Source organism: Electrophorus electricus, chromosome 25, assembly GCF_041902795.1.
Source record: "Electrophorus electricus isolate QZ-2024a chromosome 25, ASM4190279v1, whole genome shotgun sequence".
NCBI lineage: Eukaryota > Metazoa > Chordata > Actinopteri > Gymnotiformes > Gymnotidae > Electrophorus > Electrophorus electricus.
Genome location: NC_137521.1, coordinates 1,907,645 through 1,930,086, shown reverse-complemented (window position 1 = coordinate 1,930,086; position 22,442 = coordinate 1,907,645). Strand labels below are relative to the sequence as shown.

The 22,442-nt window shown below is 40.7% G+C and overlaps 1 protein-coding gene across 2 annotated transcripts; it reads left to right on the top strand.

Annotated features, from left to right (window-relative positions):
- Window positions 1-206: 206 nt before the first annotated feature.
- On the top strand, window positions 207-21,063 carry loxhd1b (lipoxygenase homology PLAT domains 1b). Of its 2 annotated transcripts, XM_081707532.1 has the most exons (41): window positions 207-869; window positions 1,180-1,294; window positions 2,303-2,383; window positions 2,510-2,694; window positions 2,875-2,973; window positions 3,112-3,260; window positions 4,131-4,254; window positions 4,533-4,783; window positions 5,090-5,225; window positions 5,382-5,542; window positions 5,651-5,737; window positions 5,823-5,958; window positions 6,248-6,402; window positions 6,495-6,655; window positions 6,738-6,814; window positions 7,080-7,276; window positions 7,400-7,592; window positions 7,705-7,865; window positions 8,663-8,978; window positions 9,203-9,354; window positions 9,730-9,854; window positions 10,004-10,149; window positions 10,284-10,388; window positions 10,550-10,678; window positions 11,595-11,759; window positions 12,050-12,231; window positions 12,326-12,442; window positions 12,549-12,711; window positions 12,890-13,044; window positions 13,198-13,407; window positions 13,549-13,675; window positions 13,903-14,111; window positions 14,287-14,472; window positions 16,233-16,360; window positions 16,510-16,627; window positions 16,995-17,172; window positions 17,457-17,642; window positions 19,332-19,502; window positions 19,612-19,750; window positions 20,022-20,171; window positions 20,262-21,063. In XM_081707532.1, the coding sequence occupies exons 1-41, from the start codon at window positions 593-595 to the stop codon at window positions 20,740-20,742; spliced, it is 6,783 nt and encodes a 2,260-aa protein (XP_081563658.1). In that variant the 5' UTR covers window positions 207-592; the 3' UTR covers window positions 20,743-21,063. The 2 variants fall into 2 exon arrangements, with proteins under 2 accessions (XP_081563658.1, XP_081563659.1); XM_081707533.1 differs by lacking the exons at window positions 207-869; window positions 1,180-1,294; window positions 2,303-2,383; ... (2 more) ...; window positions 3,112-3,260; window positions 4,533-4,783.
- The last annotated feature ends 1,379 nt before the right edge of the window (window positions 21,064-22,442 follow it).

Here is a 22,442-nt window from a genome sequence, read left to right as displayed (position 1 = left end):
AGTGAGTGCACATGACTCAGAGGTGGTAAATATTAATGAACCCAGTGACTGTTGCCGCTCAGGCTGGGAAGGCCCTGAAAGCTGTCAAGCCGTGGCGCGCTCCACGACCTGTCCCTCTGGCAGGGCGCCCCAGCGTCACAGGTCAGCCGGGTTGTCCTTCACCGGACACACAGCCGCCAGTTAAAGTTACCAGGCAGTAAATAAATTAAAGATGCCCTCAAAGGGAAAAAAAAAAAAAAACAAAAACGCGACAGGCATAGGAAACCGAAGAGGACGACGCCGACGGGGAGGAGAAACAATCAAAGTCGCCTGAGAGGGCGAAGAGCGGAAAGAGGCAGGAGAGCCCGAGGGAGACGGACACAGACAGCGATGCGCCCCATGTGAGGAAAGGCAGGAAGAAGGAGAAGAAAGTGAAAAAAAAAGGAAGAAAGCAGCGTGAAGAACAGGAGCAGAGCAGCGGCAGCGGCGGCACGAGCGAGGATGAACTCGACAACAACAGACCAAACAGCAGCAAGAGACCAAAGGACCTGAGAGGCCTCCAGATGTAGTTCAGGAGAGCGACGTGGGTGAGAAGAACAAGCCAGCGGCTGTCATGGGCCCAAAGGACAAGAAGGCCAAGGATGAAGGCAAGAAGAAGAAAAGGGCCGAGAAAGGGGACCGAGAGGAAGAGGACGACGACTCTCCAAAGAAAAAGAAAGACAAGAAGGCCAAGAAAGGGTCCACCGACAGTGACAGCGAGGGCAAGAAGAGGAAAGGCAAGAAGAAGAAAAGCAAAACTGTGGACTACGTAGAGATCTATGAAAATGAGCTGAGGAACTACCAACCAGAGAAGGGTGAGAACTACGAAGACGAGTACCATAAGAAGAAAGGTAAGCAGTGGTAGATTCTGCTGTTCTCCTGCAGATTCTTTGCTCCGCCTGACCTCCGATTCGTCGGCTTATTGTTTTAGAGTGGTACACTGCTCCAATCTCCATTTTTAAATCTTTCCGTTGTTTTCCACACACGTTCTGAGCGCCGAACTTGAGCGCTTGAGCAATGAGCAATGCGATGTTCCCAAATGTGAGTTCTGTTCATAAATTATTCGGACAGGCTTTTCCTGGAATACCTTCTGTTTGGATCTGCTGACACGTAACACCAAAAAGTCTGAAACACTTTCCCTGTCAATCCATTCACCCGCAGTGTATGAGGTGGTCACCATCACAGGAGATGTGTCAGGAGCAGGCACTGATGCCAATGTTTTTGCCACTCTTTTTGGTGAATATGGCATTACTCCCAAGTTGCACCTTGCCAGCAAGTGAGTCTGTGTCTGATATTTGAGTCTTATTGGAAATCCGTAATCAGTTGTGGATCAGTTGTGCTGACCTAATCATAAATGTCTCATAATACATTTGCAACAATTGACCCGATGCTCTGACTGTGTTTTAAGTTTATAAATGTTTAACATTATTCATCTCAATGTTTCATGTTTTTGATAATCCAAGGTAACATTACCTTTTTATTTTCCCCCAAACACACAGCACTGAAAAGAGGTATCTGAATGGTCTTCTCTTCGATACAAGAGAAACCAGTATAATGCTCTGACTGAGACTGTGTTGTGAGGTTTATTTTGAAGTTCCTGTGCACATGATATTCTAGAACCTTCCATCAAGGACGGGTGGTTTAATTAGGTGCTATTCTCATTAATAAAGAGCAGCTGTCTTGAGATTTTACTCTGCTAGCACTACTCCAGATGTCGGAAAGAAATACAATACAGACGTGAATAGTACAAAAGGCAGATAAAGGTGTGCATCATAAAAATGCACAGTGCTATAAATACTTTTAAAAATCTATAATACAGAATAAACAATATGACAAGCAAGTGGACTTTTAGAAGTACATTTAGAAGTGTCCTCATGATAAAGGGATAGAATATCTATGTGCAGTACATCAGTATGATGAACTTAGTGTGCATCCAGTTACTTCACTTGCAATAGCAATATTCTCCATGTCTATGAAGCTGTGCTTCGTTTTCTTTTGTTTTAAAAGATTATGGATGTAGGATTTCCCTTATATACATCAATCTGTTGTTTGCAGTTTACAGCTAACGTAGTTTAATCCTTACATTACATAATAACTTATTAAAAACATCTCACATTTATAATATTGGAATATTTGAGTTCTATTAGCTATTCTGGGTAAATCTTAAATCTTGTCCTTAGTTATCTTATTTAAACTTTTTTAGCTCCTTATTTAAACTCTTATTTACTTTTATATAGTTCATATCATTATTATCATGCCTTATTTTCATTTTATTTGCCTACAGGAATCGGACTGCTTTTGAAAAAGGCAAAACAGATGTCTTCCGGATAAAAACTCACAACATCGGGCCTATAAAAAAGATTCGGTATGCTTGAATCAAGCCCTTATTGCAGAATAGTTCCTTTGCAGGTTCCAACCATGCTATGAGTCATAAATCCAGGGATAACACCACCCATTCACTATAAGTGCTTCTTTTATTCTGCATTTGAAGGATCGAGCATGATAATACAGGCCTAAATGCAAGCTGGTTCCTGGACCGCGTGATGCTGACAGACATGAACAGGCCCCACCTACGTTACTACTTCGCCTGCAACAACTGGCTCAGCAGGAAGGAGGGAGACGGCCTCTTTGTGAGGGACTTGCTGGGAACTCTGGACCCCTCAGATATGCCAAAGTGTGGGTCATTATTCTGTCTTTATTGCATGACAGGTGACGTGACATTATGGCATATTATCTGATCCTTTAGCTGGGAATGCAGGGACGGATTCATCAATTGGATGGATTCTAATCCTAATATGAGAACAGCTACACTGTGGTGTAATCAGATTGGGTTTGTTTTCCATGCATCTTCTGCAGATAACAAGTATGTGGTGAGTGTCTTCACTGCAGACATCAAAGGCAGTGGGACAGATGCAGATGTGTTCATTAATATTTTTGGGGAATTTGGAGATACTGGTGAGAGGCATTTCAACTACAATTTATCATGACCACATTCACATAGGAACTGTAGCTTCCCTCAGCATGTTTTTGAAAACATCTGAAACATGTAATTGCTTTCTGTAATCAGCTGAGCTTTCACACCGTTTTCCAAAGGGGAAAGGAGACTAGATAATGATAAAGACAACTTTGAGAGAGGAACAGAGGACAAGTTTACAATTGAAGCACCAAACCTGGGGAGAATCAATAAGATCACCATGGGCCACAACAACAGAGGCTCCTCTGCTGGCTGGTTTGTGGAAAAGGTAAAGTTACAAGATTATCTTGCCCTTCACTTTGTGGCTTACATAAATATCAAGCTTGTTATGAGAACAATTTGTTACCAGTATTCCACCTTTTCACCCACACAAGGGTTCTTTTTAAAGCTTTTTTTGCATATTTTATAGGCTGAAGGAGAATGATCTCCAGAAGAATAACTAGTAATGGTGTTATCATTAATTACCAGACTACATGTAAACTTAAAGTATGATTATTAAGCAGTGACATTAAAATCACAGCCGATCTTTAAGTGGGGCATGAATATAACCCAAGTGACTCTGGAAAATGTTGCTGTTTTATAAATTAGCACCATTTGGCTTTGCTGTGTTTTTCTTTGCAATGCATTGCAGTCCCTTCCACAGAATCTGTATCACTCAAAGTACTTTGGGATGAGGTCATTCTCTGAGGCTTTAGTCACCTTATCTATGCTGAAAGGAAACACCATGCTACCCTACTTTAACAGATTGGTTTTCCTATTTATGAGACCCACTACTTGGAGACTGGCACATAAATTGTACAAATTAACACCCATGCATTCTAAAGATGCCTGTCATATTAGTAGTTCAATGTCGATACAAAGATTTTATATTCATACATATGACATTTGAGCTGAAATAAAAAAAATATCTGCTTGTTTGACCCATTATCGTTTATTATCTTTATTATGATTTTATTAAACTAGCTCCAGGCTGAATGTACAACATTTTATTAATTCATTTTAATACTATTCGTGGTATTCAGAGTAGTATTAATGGCATCGTTAACCATACAATATTTTAACAGCTTTTAACAGTACCTAAGCCAGTTACTTTGTGTGTGTTTCTGACTCTACAAGTTTTGGGCTGTGTTGATTTTAGGTGATAGTAGATGACCTGGGAAACAAGGCAATATATGAGTTCCCTATAAGCCGCTGGTTTGCAATGGATGAGGACGATGGAAAGATTCAAAGGGATAGCTTAGTGGGAGCAAGTCAGCCAACAGGTGGGCGCTCATGTTTTAACCTGACATAGGGACAAAACCCTCAGAACAGATGTACCATCGTTGTACCTGCAGCTTTTCACTTTAATAATATACTTCATCTTGTCTAGTTTGAAATAATCCAAATACAACTAAAGCACTTAAATCTACTTCAAACTACAGACTTATCCAGATCAGTCAGTCTACCAATTACCTTCTGTATTTATCCTTTTTCCAGTTAAATGACACTAGTCTCAAGTATAAAACAATTGGTTTGTGCTCCGTGTAACTCTACCTTGCAGGCATTGTTTACAGCGTGCAGGTGGTGACAGGGAACATCAGGGGAGCTGGAACCAACTCCAAAATTCACATGGTCATGCATGGCTCCAAAGGCTTGAAGAATAGTGGGAAGGTCTTCTTGGAGGGGGGCAAATTTGAACGTGGGCTCACCGATGTCTTTACTATAGAGATCGCAGCTCTACTGAGCCCGCTCAGTCGCATCACTACTGGCCATGATAACGCAGGGGTCAGCGCAGGGTGGTACTGTGAAAAGGTCCGACATGGTCTGACATTTTCATACAATTATTGATGCAAATATTCTGATTGGCCCTCTTACAAGAAATGAGTGACTGTTTTCATCTCATGATAGTTAACAGTGAAAATGTCACAATAGCAGGTAAAGCAGTATTAATTCTGTTATTATTTTTAATAACAATCCTGTATTGGCACTTTTTTATCTAAAAACTTATACCATCTATTTCCATGGCTTTTGCATATAATTTCAGTTTCTCTTCCAGAATCATTGCAATGGTCAATAGCACTATTGACCATTGACCACTATTCCTCTATTTTGTTTCAGGTAGTGATCTACTGCCCTTTCACTGGAATTGAGCAGACCTTCCCTTGTTCTAAGTGGATGGATGAACACGAGGGCGATGGACTGATTGAGAGAGAGCTGTATGAAATGGTCTCACTACGGCAGAAAAGGCAGAAGAGTGAGTAGTCTTGTTGTTCTGAGACAAGCTTTATTTAGCAAGCGCTTATAGTATGAGAAGTAAGAGAAAGAGATTTTATGAGCATCTGCCTTCACCAGAGTGCTCACAGTGCTGGGGCTGGGATGTTTCATGTTCTTCTGTGCCTCTTTTCCTTAGAGCATCCTTGGTCTCTTTGGATATGGACATCTGATCTTCCTGGGTCAGGCACAGATGCCTCTATCCTGTTCCAGATCTATGGCGAGAAGGGCAAGTCTGATGAGATGAAGTTGGACAACAAAACGGATAATTTTGAGCAGGGTCAGACTGATAAATTCATGGTAATTTCAGTGCTTTGGAAACTCAAATTGTTTATTTCATATCCAGGAGAATCACAAAAAAATCTGTTCATTTCCATCAGTGGGTCCAATTTCTATTAATGCCTTCAGATTGAATTACCCGAGCTTGGAAAACTGACGAAATTGAGAATTTGGCATGAAAAGAGACATCCGTTTGCAGGATGGCATTTGAGCAGGGTAAGACATGCAGAGATTTATGTTTCAACTTCATTGAGATTTAGACTTCAGGCATATTACTAAATATTGTTCCATGATTCCAAAGGTGACCTTGCTGAAAACGTTAACAAAGGAAAAATACAAATTCCCATGCGAGCGTTGGCTAGATACAAATGAAGATGATAATGAAGTGGTGAGGGAGCTCCCTGCCATGGGGGATCTTATCCAAGAACCACTGGCAGGCAAGACACCCAGAGTGACTTCACACAGTTTTGCAAGAGTGCCTTCACAACTATGCACTTCTTATGAAGACACGTCGTAAATGCACTGATAGGCAATTTGGTCAAAAAGCACTTGTACTTCTAGTGGATTGCTTTTGGTTTTTCACACAATAATAAACATCCTCTGAGATGAGAGGTGTCGTCCGTATTCTAATAGCGCTATAATTATTATAATTATATTCTAATAGCGCTATAATTATTATAATTATATTCTAATAGAGTTATAATTAAGGTGATTTTTTTTTCCTAGTCATAAAGTATCGAGTGACAGTCTACACTGGAACGGTCAGTGGAGGTGGGACAGATGCCCATGTCTTCCTTTGCCTGATTGGTGACAAAGGAGACACAGGTGACCGGGCCTTGGTCAACTGCAAGAACAACGTCAACAAGTTTGAGAAGGGCAACGTAAGCGGAGCTGTGGACCTGTGGCTTCGTCGGCTTCTTTGCCATGCTCTCAGCTCTTGCCTTTGAGACTTTGCATTCGTGTTTGTCCGCAGGCCGATGAGTTTATCGTCGAGGCGGTGTGCATTGGGCAGGTTCACAGGGTACGGATTGGCCATGATGGGCGAGGAGGAGGGTGTGGCTGGTTCCTAGATAAAGTAGTGGTCAGAGAGGAAGGGCACACTGAGTCACAGGGTATCCAGTTCCCATGTCAAAGGTGAGCGTTTTTTGTTACATCTGCTCTGTTAATTCCAAAAGTAGTTTAGGTTTCTCATAATGTAGTATTTCTATCAATTCAGGTGGCTCGACCGTAACGAGGACGATGGCCAGATTGTTCGTGAGTTAGTGCCATTTTCTGATGGACAAAGACTATTTAGTAAGTGTTTTTCCTGGTGCTTTTAAATGTTTTTTAGCATTTTAATTTACCTTAATAGTGTTTACTGATCCAAGAGTAACTATCTAACTATCGGAGGAGGCATATGCAACCTTCACCTTCTCAGACTGGCGCTGCTGCCTTGCGAGTAGTGCCTTACACAGGGAATCACATAGTCTCTGGAAAGTTAGAATGCATGCTTTTAGAGATCACAGTGGCTCTGCTGTTTCAGCACATGAAACTTGCTTGTGAACATTCTTGATTTCAGATGTCAGCTATCACATCGCAGTGAAGACAGGCAACATCAGTGGCGGCAGTTCAGACTCCAGGGTGTTTGTCAAGCTCTATGGTGAGAAAGGCGACACCAGCAAAATGATGCTGGTCGTCTCCGACAATAACCTGCCGAACTACTTCGAAACTGGGCGAGTTGACGTCTTCTCCATTGAAACCCGTGACATCGGACAAGTGCGTATAGCTCAGTGGGAGAAGCGTTTCTGTGACGGTTCTCATGAGTAAGGCATGCTTTGCTCTGGAAATGTAATGAACGGAATCGTTGCTTCTTTTTCTTTTTTCTTTTACTGACCCTAGATCAGTCGTCTTATGATTGGTCACACCAACGAGGGCATGCGGGCGGGGTGGTTTCTGGACAGTGTGCAGATCATGGTACCTAACAGTGGAAGCCACTACATGTTCCCCAGCCATCGCTGGCTTTCTGAAGATGAGGCTGACGGCAAAACCCAAGTGGAGCTATACCCAAGTGAAATACTGGACATTGAACAATGTACGCACTTGTGGAATATGTTTTCATGTATCATATATAGCATTTTACTGTATATGGTTGTCAAGTGTAAGTACTTTGGAATTTCAGCTTTATTTTTGCTTCCTTGTCCCAGTGATAAACTATGAAATTACCGTGGTGACGGGTGATGTTTGGGCTGCAGGAACCAATGCCAATATTTTTATCCAGCTGTATGGAGACCAAGGAAAGACAGAAGTTATCACCCTGAAAAGCAGGTCAAATAATTTTGAAAGAGGTCATGCTGAAATATTCAAGGTAATGACCAGTGTTCTTGGCACTTGATATCACTACATTACTAGATAATGATACATTAGTGTTTAGGGCTTTTGCCTTATTTCAACTCCTCATAAAAGTTCCCTGATGAGGTCTTAGGTAGTGTTCTGCAATTGAGATACCGCTGTGTGTTACAAGGTTCTAATGTCAGTATCTATATTAGCACTGATATGATTCTAACTTTAGTGGTGATGGCCACTGTAGATATTATCTTAGCACACAGTTTTTAGTAGGCTCTTGACTTCATCAAAGGTTTCTCATCAAAGAAAAAAGAACAAATGTGCTATCCACAGCAAAACAAAATATTAGTGATATTTGTTTCAATTAAAATTTGCTGTTAATTGTAATGAATTCTAAATATTGAACAAGTCACATGGTTATAATGCCAGTGGTTTGCAATTCAATATAACTGTTTCTCTCTGCACTCTGTTGTCCAGAGATTTTCCATTTACTCCATGTTAGCCTATGTATATTTAATTATATCTAATAACACCTTGTTCTTTCCATGTTCTCTCCTTTCTAAATTCAGAATAATCAAACTCCAACCATGCTAAATAGCCATCATGCCTAATAAGCTATCCTAATAACCACTCTAGTAGTACAAATACTGTAATTACTTTTCACACATGCTCTGATAATAACAGAACAATGGTATCTACACTCTCTTCGTCATTAAGCATGCTGTAAAATAGCACAATGAGAAAACAAATGACTCTCACCCAGACGTTGTCTGTTAATGAGGAACACAAACCCTGCTAAGTTTCTTTTCTCTGGTGCAGATTGAAGCTAAAGATGTGGGAAAGATTTTTAAGCTCCGCATTGGCCACGATGGGTCAGGAATCTGGGCTGGGTGGTTCTTGGAAAAAGTGGATGTAAAATACTTGGTCATGGCCTTGGTGAAGAAAGAGAAGAAAGAAGACAAGAAGAAAAACAAGAAGAAGAAAAAGAAGGAAGAGGATGAGGATGAGGGTGAGGAGGTGATGCAGGAGGTGGTGAAAACGCTCTCCTTCCCCTGTGATCGTTGGCTGGCTGAGGATGAGGAAGATGGGGAGCTTGTGGTGGAACTTCTACCCGAGGATAGCGAGGAGCTGGATGGTACCAAAATTAGAAACCATTATTTATATAAGCATCCATCTATATGCCCTATTTTCTCACTTTTCCACTTGACCTTGTCTGCTTGTAAAGGAGTTTCACAATTAGTATAATTAGTAATTAGTAGTACAATTAGTAGGAGTTTCACAATTAGTATTTCTAAATATATTCACTACTATATTCACTATCATAGTGTATGCTAATGCTATGCTTTGGCACGCCCCCAGAAATTGTGTATGATGTCAATGTGTTCACGGGCAACATGTGGGGTGCTGGAACCGATTCCAAAGTTTACATTACTATCTTCGGCGAGAAAGGCGACACCGGGGAGCGCCGCCTGAAGAGGTCCAACAACTTCAACAAATTTGAGCGCGGCCAGGTGCGTGAGATTCAGATTACGTGATGTCCTGAATGCGTTGCTGAATCAGAGATGAGTTGCAATCTTTCAGAGACTGGCCTGTAACCAACAAGAAGGAGTCATGGAACCTGATAGAGTTCCTCATGTTATTCACAGTAGATATTCTGGTATACCCTTACTCATCTGTTAACGTGAGCTGATCAATAATTTACGCCACGCATTAAACATGGCCCTCGTAATCAGGTCTACGATAACACGTCTAATCTGTCAACCAGTGCTGCTGTTATACTTTCTGAGGTGTGCAGACGTGCATGTTTGAAGCATTATGATGCTGATTCTAACCACGTCATGAATCTGCAACAAGTTGCACATGTCAGCTGTGTGTATGCGTTGCAGACAGACACATTCTCCATTACAGCAGTGGAGCTGGGACCTCTGAAGAAGCTCAGGATCCGTCAGGACTCCAGCGTCTCCTGGTACCTGGACAGAGTCGAGATCACAGACACCAGGGATGACATCACGTGAGTGTGTTTCAGACTGATGAGAAAGCAGGGAGTTTGTGTGACGCTGATGTTAAGGATACACGACATGGTTACCTTTTGTGTGAACGACTATAACATTTCTGCTATAGTAGGGTCTACGTTTAGGTTAAAATTGGGTTCGCATACAGGTACTACTTTCCCTGCAACCGTTGGCTGGCTGTAGACGAAGATGATGGGCAGATCGCCAGGGAGCTGGTGCCTGTGGATGAGGCCTTCATGAAGAAGGATGGGGACGAGGAGGACTCAGGAGCCACCTTAGGGCTGGAGCAGAAGGGTAGAAGAAATGTTCATGCAACATTAGATAATCTAAAGGACAGATTTCTTTGTTTTTCTTTCATTCAAAGGGTTTTCTGTATATGCACACAGAGAAAGAGACCTTAAAATAAGTGCATTGTCCCTTCCTGGCAGCTATGTCAACAACATACACGCTGAGGATCAAGACAGGAGAGAAGAAACATGCTGGAACTGATGCCAATGTTTTTGCAATTCTTTATGGAGAGTATGATGATACAGGTTAAAAGTTATATATCAACTTAGTCACTAAAATGTTTTAAAACGTTTTCAAATTCCCTCAAGTGTAAAGCAAGGGTTCGTTGTTTTGACTGGCAATGATTGCCATTGTGTGGACAGCACCTGTTCTTCCTTTCCCTACTGTTCTTTCATACATTCTACAGGAATCATTAACCTGAGGGCCAGTAAAACTCACAAAAACAAGTTTGAGCAGGGAATGATCGATGAATTCACTGTGGAAGCTGTTGATCTGGGAGAGCTTCTAAAGCTTAGAATTGGGCATGACAACGCAGGTAAGCTCTAGGACAATTGAACTCAAAAATCAATGGAACCTGTTGAATGTAGAATATCAACAAGATTTTGTGAAAGAGAATGTGAAATGAATGCTGAACAGAGGATTGGTAACCGAGGCGGTTGAATACGGCTTTGTGACGACAGGATGCACTCGGCTGCTTCTAAAAGCTTCCAGCAAAGACAATCTGCCTGGCATCAAGTTGCCTGGCAACCTTACAGGAACTCTGTCACTGCTATTTATGTTTGATTAGATGTTGATGGGGGCTCTTAAAGGGTTCATTTAGAGTCTTGCCTTTGTAAAGCATTGAATGTGCAGTAGAGAAAGGGATTAAAAAATTGGGTTATCGTTCAAATTTATAGAACGCAGGTAGAAACTGCAATTGCAGCTAGTCTGTATGTATACCCTATGACAGTGACTATCAGTCTGTCCCAACATTTCTGATCCTGCTTACAGGACTACTGAGGAGAAAAGCATGAAGGGATGAATAAATACTGTTGGGCAGAAGGGTATTTTTATAAATGTACACAAGTATAATCTAATATAAATATCAATATTAATCTTAACATACAATGGTATGTAACATTTTAGAGTCACACAACGAAATTCATATCTTTTTGACAGTTATGGAAATCTAACCGGATGCAGATGAACAGCAGATTTTATAGAATATATATATAAGTTTCATGTTTGGCTCTAACAGTCTGCTTGCAGTTAATTCTTTCCAAAAACATATAAACAATGAAATTAAGCATTTTGCTTAGCAAATATTTTACCCAAGTGACATCTACAACTAGGCCAATTAGAAATTTGACGTATAATAAAAACGAATTAACTAAGTGATTGCTTGAGAACAGTGATTATAGAATTTTTCCCATCACTGCAAACAGTAACAGTCCCCCTTGCTAATCATTCAGGAGGGTCCCCCGGCTGGTTCTTAGACTGGGTAGAGATTAATGCCCCCTCCCAGGGTCAGAAACTTTGTTTCCCATGTGGCCGATGGCTGGATAAGACAGAAGATGATGGGGCGTTAGTAAGAGATTTGTACCCAGCCGAACTGCAGACGGAGCTCTACATCCCATGTAAGGCAAAATCTTGCATTGCATATACACCTCCAAATCATTCTTGAGCTCAACCTTCCTCTATAGCTGTCTCAAAACATAAATCTAACATGTGATGTAGTTAATTAAAGATATATACGTCAGTTTTTCATATTAGACATTTAAGCCATTCTGTATATATTAACTAAGATGTGGTGGATTAGGGTTGGAACTCAACTAATATGAACTATGTAAATGAATCTTAAATGATGTCTAAATATCTATCCCTTTAAAGAGACTTGCAGTCAACATTTTGTTTCTCTTTTCTGCAGTTGTGCCATATGAAATAAAAATTTTCACAAGTGATGTGTTTGGAGCTGGGACAGATGCAGATGTTTTTATTGCTCTCTATGGGCAGAACGGAATCTGCACTCAGCAGAAGTCTCTTTGTGTGAACAAAAGAGAAAGACGCCTGTACTTTGAGAGGGGTGCAGAAGACATGTTCATTGTCGAGGTCAGCACAGCACATTTAAAACTTTTTTTTTTTTCCATTTTAGAACGAATTGTGTTTTATGAGAGTGAGAACACAATGCTCTGTGTTTGGGTAGCTGGAGGATATAGGAGACATCCTTGAGAAGATTCGCATTGGACACGATAACAGGGGCATAAATCCTGGGTGGCATCTAGACCGAGTGGAGATCAGAAGGCTTTTAAGGAAAGGAAAGGTAACGTGGATCTGTTTCTGGCCAGTTTTATTGATGCAGACACTTCAGAATTAGTTAAAGTTCAGCAGGGCTTGGGAGATTCTCAGACACTCGTGACTCTGTTCAGGGCTCGGAGACTACCATCTTTCCATGCGAACGATGGCTGGCGAAGTCAGAGGATGATGGTGAGACAGTGAGAGAGCTAGTGCCCTCAGACATCATCACAGAAAAGCTCCTGAAAGACGGCACCCTCAAGTACATAGAGACAGAGGTGGAGGATGCCCTGGAGAGTATGTGCACGCACTTCTGTCAAAACATGTATATTTTGCAGATTTAAGAAGTCATAGATTATGTGACATAGGGACAATTGGAGTTTAGGAATTCAGACGTCTAGGTTTTTGGTACTGAACTAGGTGCAGAGAAGTCGGTCACAGTTTGGAAGGCTTCCTTTTTTATGATGTTCCTCAGCTCACACATATAAGGTATCAGTGAGAACGGGAGACATGCATGGAGCAGGTACAGACGCCAATGTGTTCCTGACCATCTACGGAAACCTGGGGGACACAGGAGAACGCAAACTAAGCAAATCAGAGAGCAACAAAAACAAGTTTGAGAGAGGAAGAGTAAGTTTTGTATTTATCTACATTTGAAACCATTATTTTGACATGAGTTAGAACATGAGTTATGGAAACACTAAAATATGAAGAACACATATCTAGGCCTGCATTTGGTCTTTATACACTATATCAGTTTATTCATTCACTTTTTGTTTCTAGGTTGATAAGTTCAACATTGAAGCTGTGGACCTAGGTGAGGTTTTTAAGATCAAAATACGCCATGACAATTCACTGCCAGGGGCAGACTGGTACCTCGACCAGGTAGAAATTGTGGACGAGGACACAGATGAAGTCTTCATGTTCTTATGTGAGAGGTGGCTATCAAGAAAGAAAGAAGATAGACGGATTGAGAGAGCATTTTATGTCAAGGTGATGAAGTTTTAAATAAGTTATTCTGTGTACACTTTCCATTCACCTGTATGACTTTAGGGACTGCCTACAAATGTTTTCATGCTCCTTTATCTTTTTTTCTCACCTCCCACCTACCTGAGGTGTTTACCATTCAATCAGGGTTACGAAGGTGAAAGGAATCCTCAAAACTCAAAGAAAAAAATCCAGAACTCCAAACCAAGCCTAGACAGCAACATGAACAAAAAGAAAAAGAGGAAGAAAGCAGTGCCAGTGGAGGAGGGTCCAGGTAAGCTTTGTTAAGTGATCGTAAGTGATCGTAAGGGATCATAAGGGATCGTAAGGGATCATTTCCATTGAATATATACAGCATTACGCAATTCTCAAACTAGTTCTCTAGTTACACCCAAAACGGCATTCTACATTTGGATGTGAAGGACCATTAAATAAATTAGCATAGACCACTGGCGGAATTTTATTTAATGGTTTAAAAAAGCCTCAGTTTCTGATCCACAGTGATCCCGTACCACATGACAGTGTCAACAGGGCAAGACCACGATGCCAGTACCACAAGTCGGGTCTACATGATCATAATGGGCCCCCAGGATATGGAGACAGAGCGCCTCTGGCTCGATCTTCCTGAAGAAAAGAAATGTTTTGCTGCTGGAACTATGGAGAACTTTGAAAGTTATGGATCGGATGTAGGAGAAATCAAGAGAGTGGAGGTAAGACCACGTCCAACCAGTGACGGTTCTTCGGGTTGAGGGTCTTCAAATGCAGATATCTGATTATATTTCAATTTTGCCAAAAACTAATATTAAAAAGTGCATTGCAAATTACTACTGCAACTCAAAGGTTTTACTCTTTTAGTAATGATTGTCTCTGTTCTGCTTTTGGCAGTTAGGCCACGCTGGAGTTACTCCTGAGAGCTGCTGGCTGGTAGATGAGCTCTCAGTTGCAGTGCCCACCAAAGGCATCAAGTACATGTTCCAGTGTAAGTGCTGGCTCGCCAAGGACAGGGGAGATGGCCTCACAGCAAGAGTATTTAATGTGCTAGACGCCACCACCATCAATATCATTCAAAAGGTCTGTTCTAACACTTTACAGGACACGCCCTGTTACTGTGCATTAATATTACAGGTGGATCTCAATAAATTAGAATATCATCGAAAAGTTAATGTATGTCAGTAATTCAATTCAAAAAGTGAAACTCGTGTATTATATAGATTCATTATACACAGAGTGATCTGTTTCAAGTGTTTATTTCTTTCAGTGTTGATGATTATGGCCTGCAACCAATGAAAACCCAAAAGTCAGTATCTCAGAAAATTAAATTATTGTGAAAAAGTTCAATATTGTAGAATCATGGTGTCACACTCTAATCAACTAATCAACACAAAACACCTGCAAAGGTTAAATGGTCCCTCAATCTGGTTCAGTAGGGTACACAATCACAGGGAAGACTGCTGACTCGACAGTTGTCCAGAAGGCAGTCATTGAAACCCTCCACAAGGAGGGTAAGCCACAGAAGTTCATTGCTAAAGAAGCTGGCTGTGCACAGAGTGCTGTATCCAAGCATGTAAATAGAACGTTGAGTGGAAGGAAAAAGTGTTGTAGAAGAAAAGTGCACAAGCAACAGGGATAACCGCAGCCTTGAAAGGATTGTCAAGAAAAGGCGATTCAAGAATTTGGGGGAGAGTCACAAGGATTGGACTGCTGCTGGAGTCACCACACACAGACGTATCCAGGACGTGGCCTACGACTGCCGCATTCCTTGTGTCAAGCCACTCGGAGACCCAGAGACAACGTCGGAAGTGTCTTACTAAGGAGAAAAAGGAGTGGACTGTAGCTCAGTGGTCCAAAGTCCTGTTTTCAGATGAAAGTAAATTTTGTATTTCATTTTGAAATCAAGGTCCCAGAGTCTGGAGGAAGAGTGGAGAGGCACACAATCCAACCTGCTTGAGGTCTAGTGTGAAGCTTCCACAATCACTGATGGTTTGGGGAGCCATGTCATCTGCTGGTGTTGGTCCACTGTGTTATATCAAGTCCAAAGTCAGCGCAGTCGTCTACCAGGGCGTTTTAGAGCACTTCATGCGTCCCTCTGCTGACAAGCTTTATGGAGATGCGGATTTCATTTTCCAGCAGGACTTGGCACCTGCCCACACTGGCAAAAGTACCAATACCTGGTTTAATAACCACAGTATCACTGTGTTTGATTGGCCAGCAAACTCACCTGACCTAAACCCCATAGAGAATCTATGGGGTGTTGTCAAGAGGAAGATGAGAGACACCTGACCCAACAATGCAGAAGAGTTGAAGGCCACTATCAAAGCAACCTGGGCTTCCATAACACCTCAACAGTGCCACAGGCTGATCGCCTCCATGCCATGCCGCATTGATGCAATAATTCATGCAAAAGGAGCCCCGACTAAGTATTGAGTGCATATACTTTTCAGTAGGCCAACATTTATGTATTAAAAATAATTTTTTGAATTGGTCTTATAGGATTTTTAGGATGTCATTGGCTGTAGGCCATAATTATCAACATTAAAAGAAATAAACGCTTGAAATAGATCACTCTGTGTGTAATGAATCTATATAATACACGAGTTTCACTTTTTGAAGTGAATTACTGACATACATTAACTTTTCGATGATATTCTAATTTATTGAGATGCACCTGTATATTAATGTAATGTTATATGGAATAGTCTCCTAGATGTAGTGCTCTCAGTGTCTGTAATCAAATCCATTTCTTGTTGACTTATAATGCATCATGACATGGTGCTTAATATACCACTAAGTACAGATATTTTCCCTCACCTCTTATACCCCTCTCTCTGTAGGTCATCTTTGAGATTACCGTTGTGACAGGAGACACCCAATTTGCAGGGACAGACACCAACATATTCATAAACGTGTTTGGGGCAAACGGAGGTACGGAGGACATTCTGCTCCCCAAAAATGAGGACAGGTGACTGACAATCCCTTTACTCATTATTAAAGAAGTGAGTTAGTTTTGAAAACGTGGGAAAACAACAATAGGACAAAAAGAGCATTAAAGATAATAAATGTGTGATAAGCTTCATTCTACTGCTCTTCACTCATCATAGTTTGTTATAGGTTTGAGAGAGATCAGGAGGACACGTTCAACTTGGAGATTGATGATATCGGTCCTCTTAAAAAGCTAAGAGTTCGCATTGATGGAACGGGAAGTCGGCCTGACTGGTTTCTTGACAAGGTCAACTGAATAATTTGATTGACATTATTGAGCCAAATAATCCCCATTTATGCTTTCGATTCCAGGGGTGCATTTCGTAGAGCTGGATGAGAAAACCTAAACCAAAAATGAGGATTGTCCTTTAAGGACAATCCCCGTCTCTTACCCCTCCTCCAGTCTTGGAGGTCTTGACTTTTGGCTTAAGTTCTCTGGCTAAGTGAGAAACATATTTTTTTAAATACTCTGAAACCAGGTGTTGACTGGTTCTAACTGACAGCACACCAGAGGTTGGAGAGCTTGATCCTGTCAGACGTGGCCAATGAGAAACCGTGTTTGTGGTTTGTGTTGCACTGTTGTCAGTGTCTTCTTGTCCTGTTACATGACCTAGATTATCATGCGAAACCTGAGCACTGACGAGGTGTCAGTTTTCACCTTTGAGAACTGGCTGTCGAAAACGAAAGGGCCCAAGAGAACAAAGGTGTGTGAGCTCCCCGCAGTGGTGGATGACGAAGATCAGGTGGAGACGACTACATATATCATTCACGTTAAAACCAGCGATGTCACTGGTAGGTCAAAAATACCTTTTCCATGACTTTGCTCATCACCTCTGCCCTAAAGATAAATAATTAAAGACAAAAGAAACCATGACCCAAGTACACAGTCATAAAGCAGTTTTAGATTTGCAATGGAATTAGATGAAATAATGGTACGTTTGCATTATGTACACGGAAAAAGCCCACGCAACACATCTCGGAAATAAGGCAAAAATATCCAACTATATTGCATATAATGAAAAGCCAACAGTGGTGTTTATATTTTTCAACCTCTCTTTCCACATAATGTCTTCCAGGTGCAGGCACAGATGCCAACGTGTTCCTAATCATATTCGGGGAGAATGGTGACACCGGCACTCTGGCACTCAAGGAAAGCAGCAACAGGAACAAGTTTGAGCGCAAGCAGATGGACGTGTTCCGCTTCCCTGATGTACTGAGCTTGGGAGAGCTTTCCAAGATCAGGGTGTGGCATGATAACAAGGGTGAGTGCAATATGATGACTGGCTGCCGCTCATTTCACAGTGCCCATCCCTCCTGATGTGGTACTGCCCCCAATATCCACCATCACCAATGTATTTCATTACTGATTTTGGCAGAAAAGATAATACAACATGGGGAAAAATTCATGACTAGGTGTAGCCGAGTAATGGGCGACCAACAGAATCAACAGTCATGACATGCATGCTGCTAATTGGGTGTAATTGACTCATTTAATGAAAGGGGCGTGTTCAAATTAATAGCAGTGTGGAGTTCAATTAGTGAGTCATTCATTCTATGAAGAAACAGGTGTCAATTATGGCCCTTATTTAAAGAAGGAAGGCAGCAAACGTTGTACCTGCTGGTTTTAGCCCTTGATCAGTGAGTAAAATGGGTCATTACAGACATTGTACCGAAGGAGAAAGAACTTTGATCAAGATGTTGATTGGAGTGGGGAAAACGTATAAAGAAGTGCAGAAAATAATTGGCTACTCAGCTAAAATGATCCCAAATGCTTTAAAATGGCAAACAAAACCTGAAACACGTGGTAGAAAAAGGAATACTACTATCCGCGTACATCATAGAATAACAAGAATGGCAAAGAAGCATCCAATGATCAGCTCCAGGGAAATCAAAGATCTTCAGTTACCTGTGAGTACTGCAACAATCAGAAGACACCTACGTGAAGCCAAACTATTTGCAAGAAACCCTCGTAAAAGTACCATTACTGAAAAAAAAAGACGTGTTGAAAAGGTTACAGTTTTCCAAATATTTTGACTGGCCTAAAGAGAAGTGGTGCGATGTTCTATGGCAAAATTGTTTTTATTGGGTCTAAAGCCACAGACAGTTTGTGAGACGACCCATAAACACTGAATTCAAGCCACAGTACACTGTGAAGATTGTAAAACATGGCGGTGCAAGCATAAAGGTTTGGGTATGTTTCTCATACTTTGTCTGACCCATTTATTGCATACCAGGCACCATGGACCAGTTTGAATATATCAAAAATACTGGAAGAGGTCATGTTGCCTTATGCTGAAGAAGAAATGCCCTTGAAATGGGTGTTTCAGAAGGACCACGACCCCAAACACACCAGCAAGCGGGCAACATCCTGGTTCCAGACCAACAAGATTAATGTTATGAAGTGGCCAGCCCAATCCCCAGACCTCAATCCGATTGAGAATTTGTGGAGTGACATCGAAAATGCTGTTTTGATGCAAAACCCAAGAATGCAGAAGAACTGTGGAATGTATTCCAGTCAGCTTGGGCTGGAAATTCTGTTTGCAGGTGTCAGATGATAGTTGACTCCATGCCACACAGATGTAAAGCAGTTATCAGAAATAAAGGTTATACAATTAAATATTAGTTCAGTGAGCAACAGAAAAGTTAAATCTGTAAACAACTTTGTTTATACTGTAAATATTTGAGTTTGTAAATGAAAATGAAGCCCATTGTTCTTTTTTCTTCACTTTCAGTTTAAAAATTGATATTTGGTTCATGTTTTCATGAATGTGCAGTGCTCCCAGTGCCTTTGTGTACATGGAAATAAATGCTATTATGAGGATTGAGCTTTTTCTCAGTTGTATTAAACACACAGCTGCTATTTTGCACATAACTGTATACAGTGCTGCTCTATGTTGCAAATGCCATATAGGAGGGTGAAGAAAAAAAAAGATTTGTTTTTCGACTTCCAGGTCCTGCTCCAGGATGGCATTTGGAAAATATAGATATAAAAGACGAACTCATGAACCAAACCTTTCGCTTCCCCTGTGACCGCTGGCTGGCCAAAAGCAAGGATGATGGCCAGATAATACGGGAACTGGCATGTGCCAACAATGATATCCTGGACCTCAGTGACAAGACAAGTATGAATACATGTCTTATGTGCTTTTTGTGTTTACCATGTCGACACACTGCAATAATCGTTGAGGCAACTCTGCATAAATGTTGCTTTCATTTTCACTTTCCTTAAAGAATATGAAATTGACATCACAACAGCCAACTCTGAAGACGCAGAGACGAAGGAGAACGTCTGGATCGTGCTTGAGGGGAAAAGATCACGTTCAAAGGAGTTTATGATGGAGAACTCATCAAAGAAAAAACGATTCTTGCAGTATGGACACATGAACTTGGCCAGACCGAGCGATCATTAAAAAACATGCCCCTGATGTTGTATTTATCTCCACAGTGTACTTCATTCTGTTTTTTGAACTCTGTACTTTTGAAACCCCTATAAGATTCTGATGTTATGAGGTGGAAAAAGTTCTAAAAAAAAAAAAACCCGTCAAAGTTTAAAGTTGTTTATGTGCCACATATTACATATTTTAACATGGTGTAAAAATTCAGCTGAGTATAATCTCAACACTTTTTTTTGTCCAATATAGGGGTGCAACTGACTCGTTTGAGTTCTCCTCTAAAAATCTGGGGGATATTGTTGGGATCTCTTTGGGCCACTTAACAAAAGATAAAAAGGTGAAGAAGGCTCACTGGCACGTTCAGGAAGTGGCGGTGACGGAAAAAGAGCTCCAGAACAAGTCAGTAAGGCTTTCCTTCTGCTCATCTTCTAACCATATCTTCATTTGTCTACAAATAACATTTTATATCCATCCCTCGCTCCTGTATAGGTACATTTTCCATTGTGATGCAAAGATCCCCCTGACCACAAGGAAGGACACGTTTGTGACATTCGAATGCACTAGAACCATTGAGAGCTTTGCCAGCAAAGTCCGGAGTTTAGTTCCCGTCAAGTACGAGATCATCATCATCACCGGGGACGTGAAGGGAGCTGGCACTGATGCCAACGTTTATATCACTATATACGGCGTCAACGGAGACTCGGGGAAGCGACCACTAAAGCAGAAGTTCAGAAACCTGTTTGAGAGAGGCCGCACGGACAAATTTCTGCTGGAGATGTTGGACTTGGGCGATCTGCTGAGGGTAAAAGTGGAGCATGACAACAGTAGCCAAACCCCTGGCTGGTACCTGGAGTGTGTGGACATTACAAACACTGCCAACTGGGTGACCACCATCTTCATTTGTGGAAAGTGGTTAGACAAGAAAAAGGCAGATGGGAAAATCGAAAGAGTCTTATATCCCAAATACTGACACCTTTCTGCTGTTTAATTTTCTTTCGAATATCAGGTGTTTAATTTTGATTTGAAATAGGTGCGTCTGCTTTTATAAGACAATGAAGGCCAATTTTAAAGCATACATAACTATAATACTGTATTTATATTTAGACAAAAGGCTTATTTTGAAGCATTTTAAACATTTTATTTGAAAAACACATACAAAAAGATCATATACAAGACAAGAAATTAAAAAAGAAAGAACAGTTTGGGTTAAGCTATGCAACTTTTTGCATCATTAGTAATAAATACAGTACAAAATCCACCAAAAGTGAATCTAAGTTTTTTTTTTCTTTTTTACGCAATATACACTTAATCTAGTTATCATACATGATGATCATCGAGCTATTGCTTAAATATTGTCAATACATTTTTTTTTCCTACTTGACTATAAAATATTAATGTCAGAAAACATAGCGCAGTAACAGCGACAGCAGTGTCTTATACAAAGAGAGCAGTTTCCCTTTCACTGGCAGGTTATTCCATATTTTTTACATTTTTTTTTTTCAGCAGCAGAAAAAACATCAGAAAGATTCATGGTAAAATATTTTAACATATCTATCCATTCTCATACGTATATTAAAACCTGAGAAAGACATGCATTATAGAGCTTGTGCTTTAGGATCTACTGTTCATTCTGTTTGCAAAACATAATTCTATTGCTGTATGTCCAAAATCATCAAAGGTGATTGAGCAAAGAAGAAACACCTCGAGGCTGGTGAAAGAAGTCCTACAAGATGGCATGTCTTCACAAGTATCATTCTGTCTGCCATATCAGGTGTACACAAATTAGTACGGGAGCCCATGTGTCAGTTAATGAAATCTGGAAATAACTCGTGTCTAGTGGTCTGTGTCAAAATAACATCTGACACACACACGATCAAGGAGTAAAGCATTCTCTCATCTTCATCCAAATTATATCCAAATATCAATCTACCACGTTGTATTAAAGTTGCACCTTTAAAAATATCAGTGGCTTTAGTTCAAAGTAAAATGTAACCTTTTTTTCTGGGGGAAGGTCAAATAATTCTGAATTTTGTCCATTTCCTCATCTAAAGGTAACAACGTAAAGAAATATTTAATAGTAATAATGGCCATTTTAAACTAGTTAGTGGTTCATGCATCTTCCGAGTTATTTAGCTCCAGATCCTGTTACTAGGTAACAAATGGGGGGGTGGGGTGGGGACTCATGGTGTAATCATAAACAAGAGAGTAAATTCATGTGACCAGTCTCTGTGTAATATAATTCCAGCTAACGTATAGCATTAGGATGGCTTGAACAAACGGCTAATCACAGTACATCTCACTTTGCACTAAGCTGTGTTGTAATTCAAATCTTTTTCTTCTTCTGTTAGACCACTAACCAAAGTTAGAAGACTCAAAATAAAGACAAAGTATGGTGCACATTTTTCAAATGCCAGTGAGAGGGTAGCCAAGCTGAGAGTGCAAAATAGGAGATGCATGCAAAACCTTTCCAGTCTATAGCAGTTTGTCTATTAGATCACAGCTGATGAATTCTTTGAAATTGCATTATGGGATGTAACCAAATCCACATCAACACACACTAACACATTTCAGTACATCCTTTTGATTTTTTTCTTGTTTTGTCTTTTTCTCCCTTAAAGTACATATGCATGCAAAGCACTCCCATTAAATTATGCACAATGAGGTATTTAT

Excerpts from the sequence above, each read along its gene's own strand:
- loxhd1b (XM_081707532.1), top strand. The coding sequence starts at position 593 with ATGGGCCCAAAGGACAAGAAGGCCAAGGATGAAGGCAAGAAGAAGAAA. Across the intron at positions 12,712-12,889 it reads GGTGGAGGATGCCCTGGAGA|CTCACACATATAAGGTATCA; the intron begins GTATGTGCACGC and ends GATGTTCCTCAG. Across the intron at positions 13,408-13,548 it reads AGAGAGCATTTTATGTCAAG|GGTTACGAAGGTGAAAGGAA; the intron begins GTGATGAAGTTT and ends CCATTCAATCAG.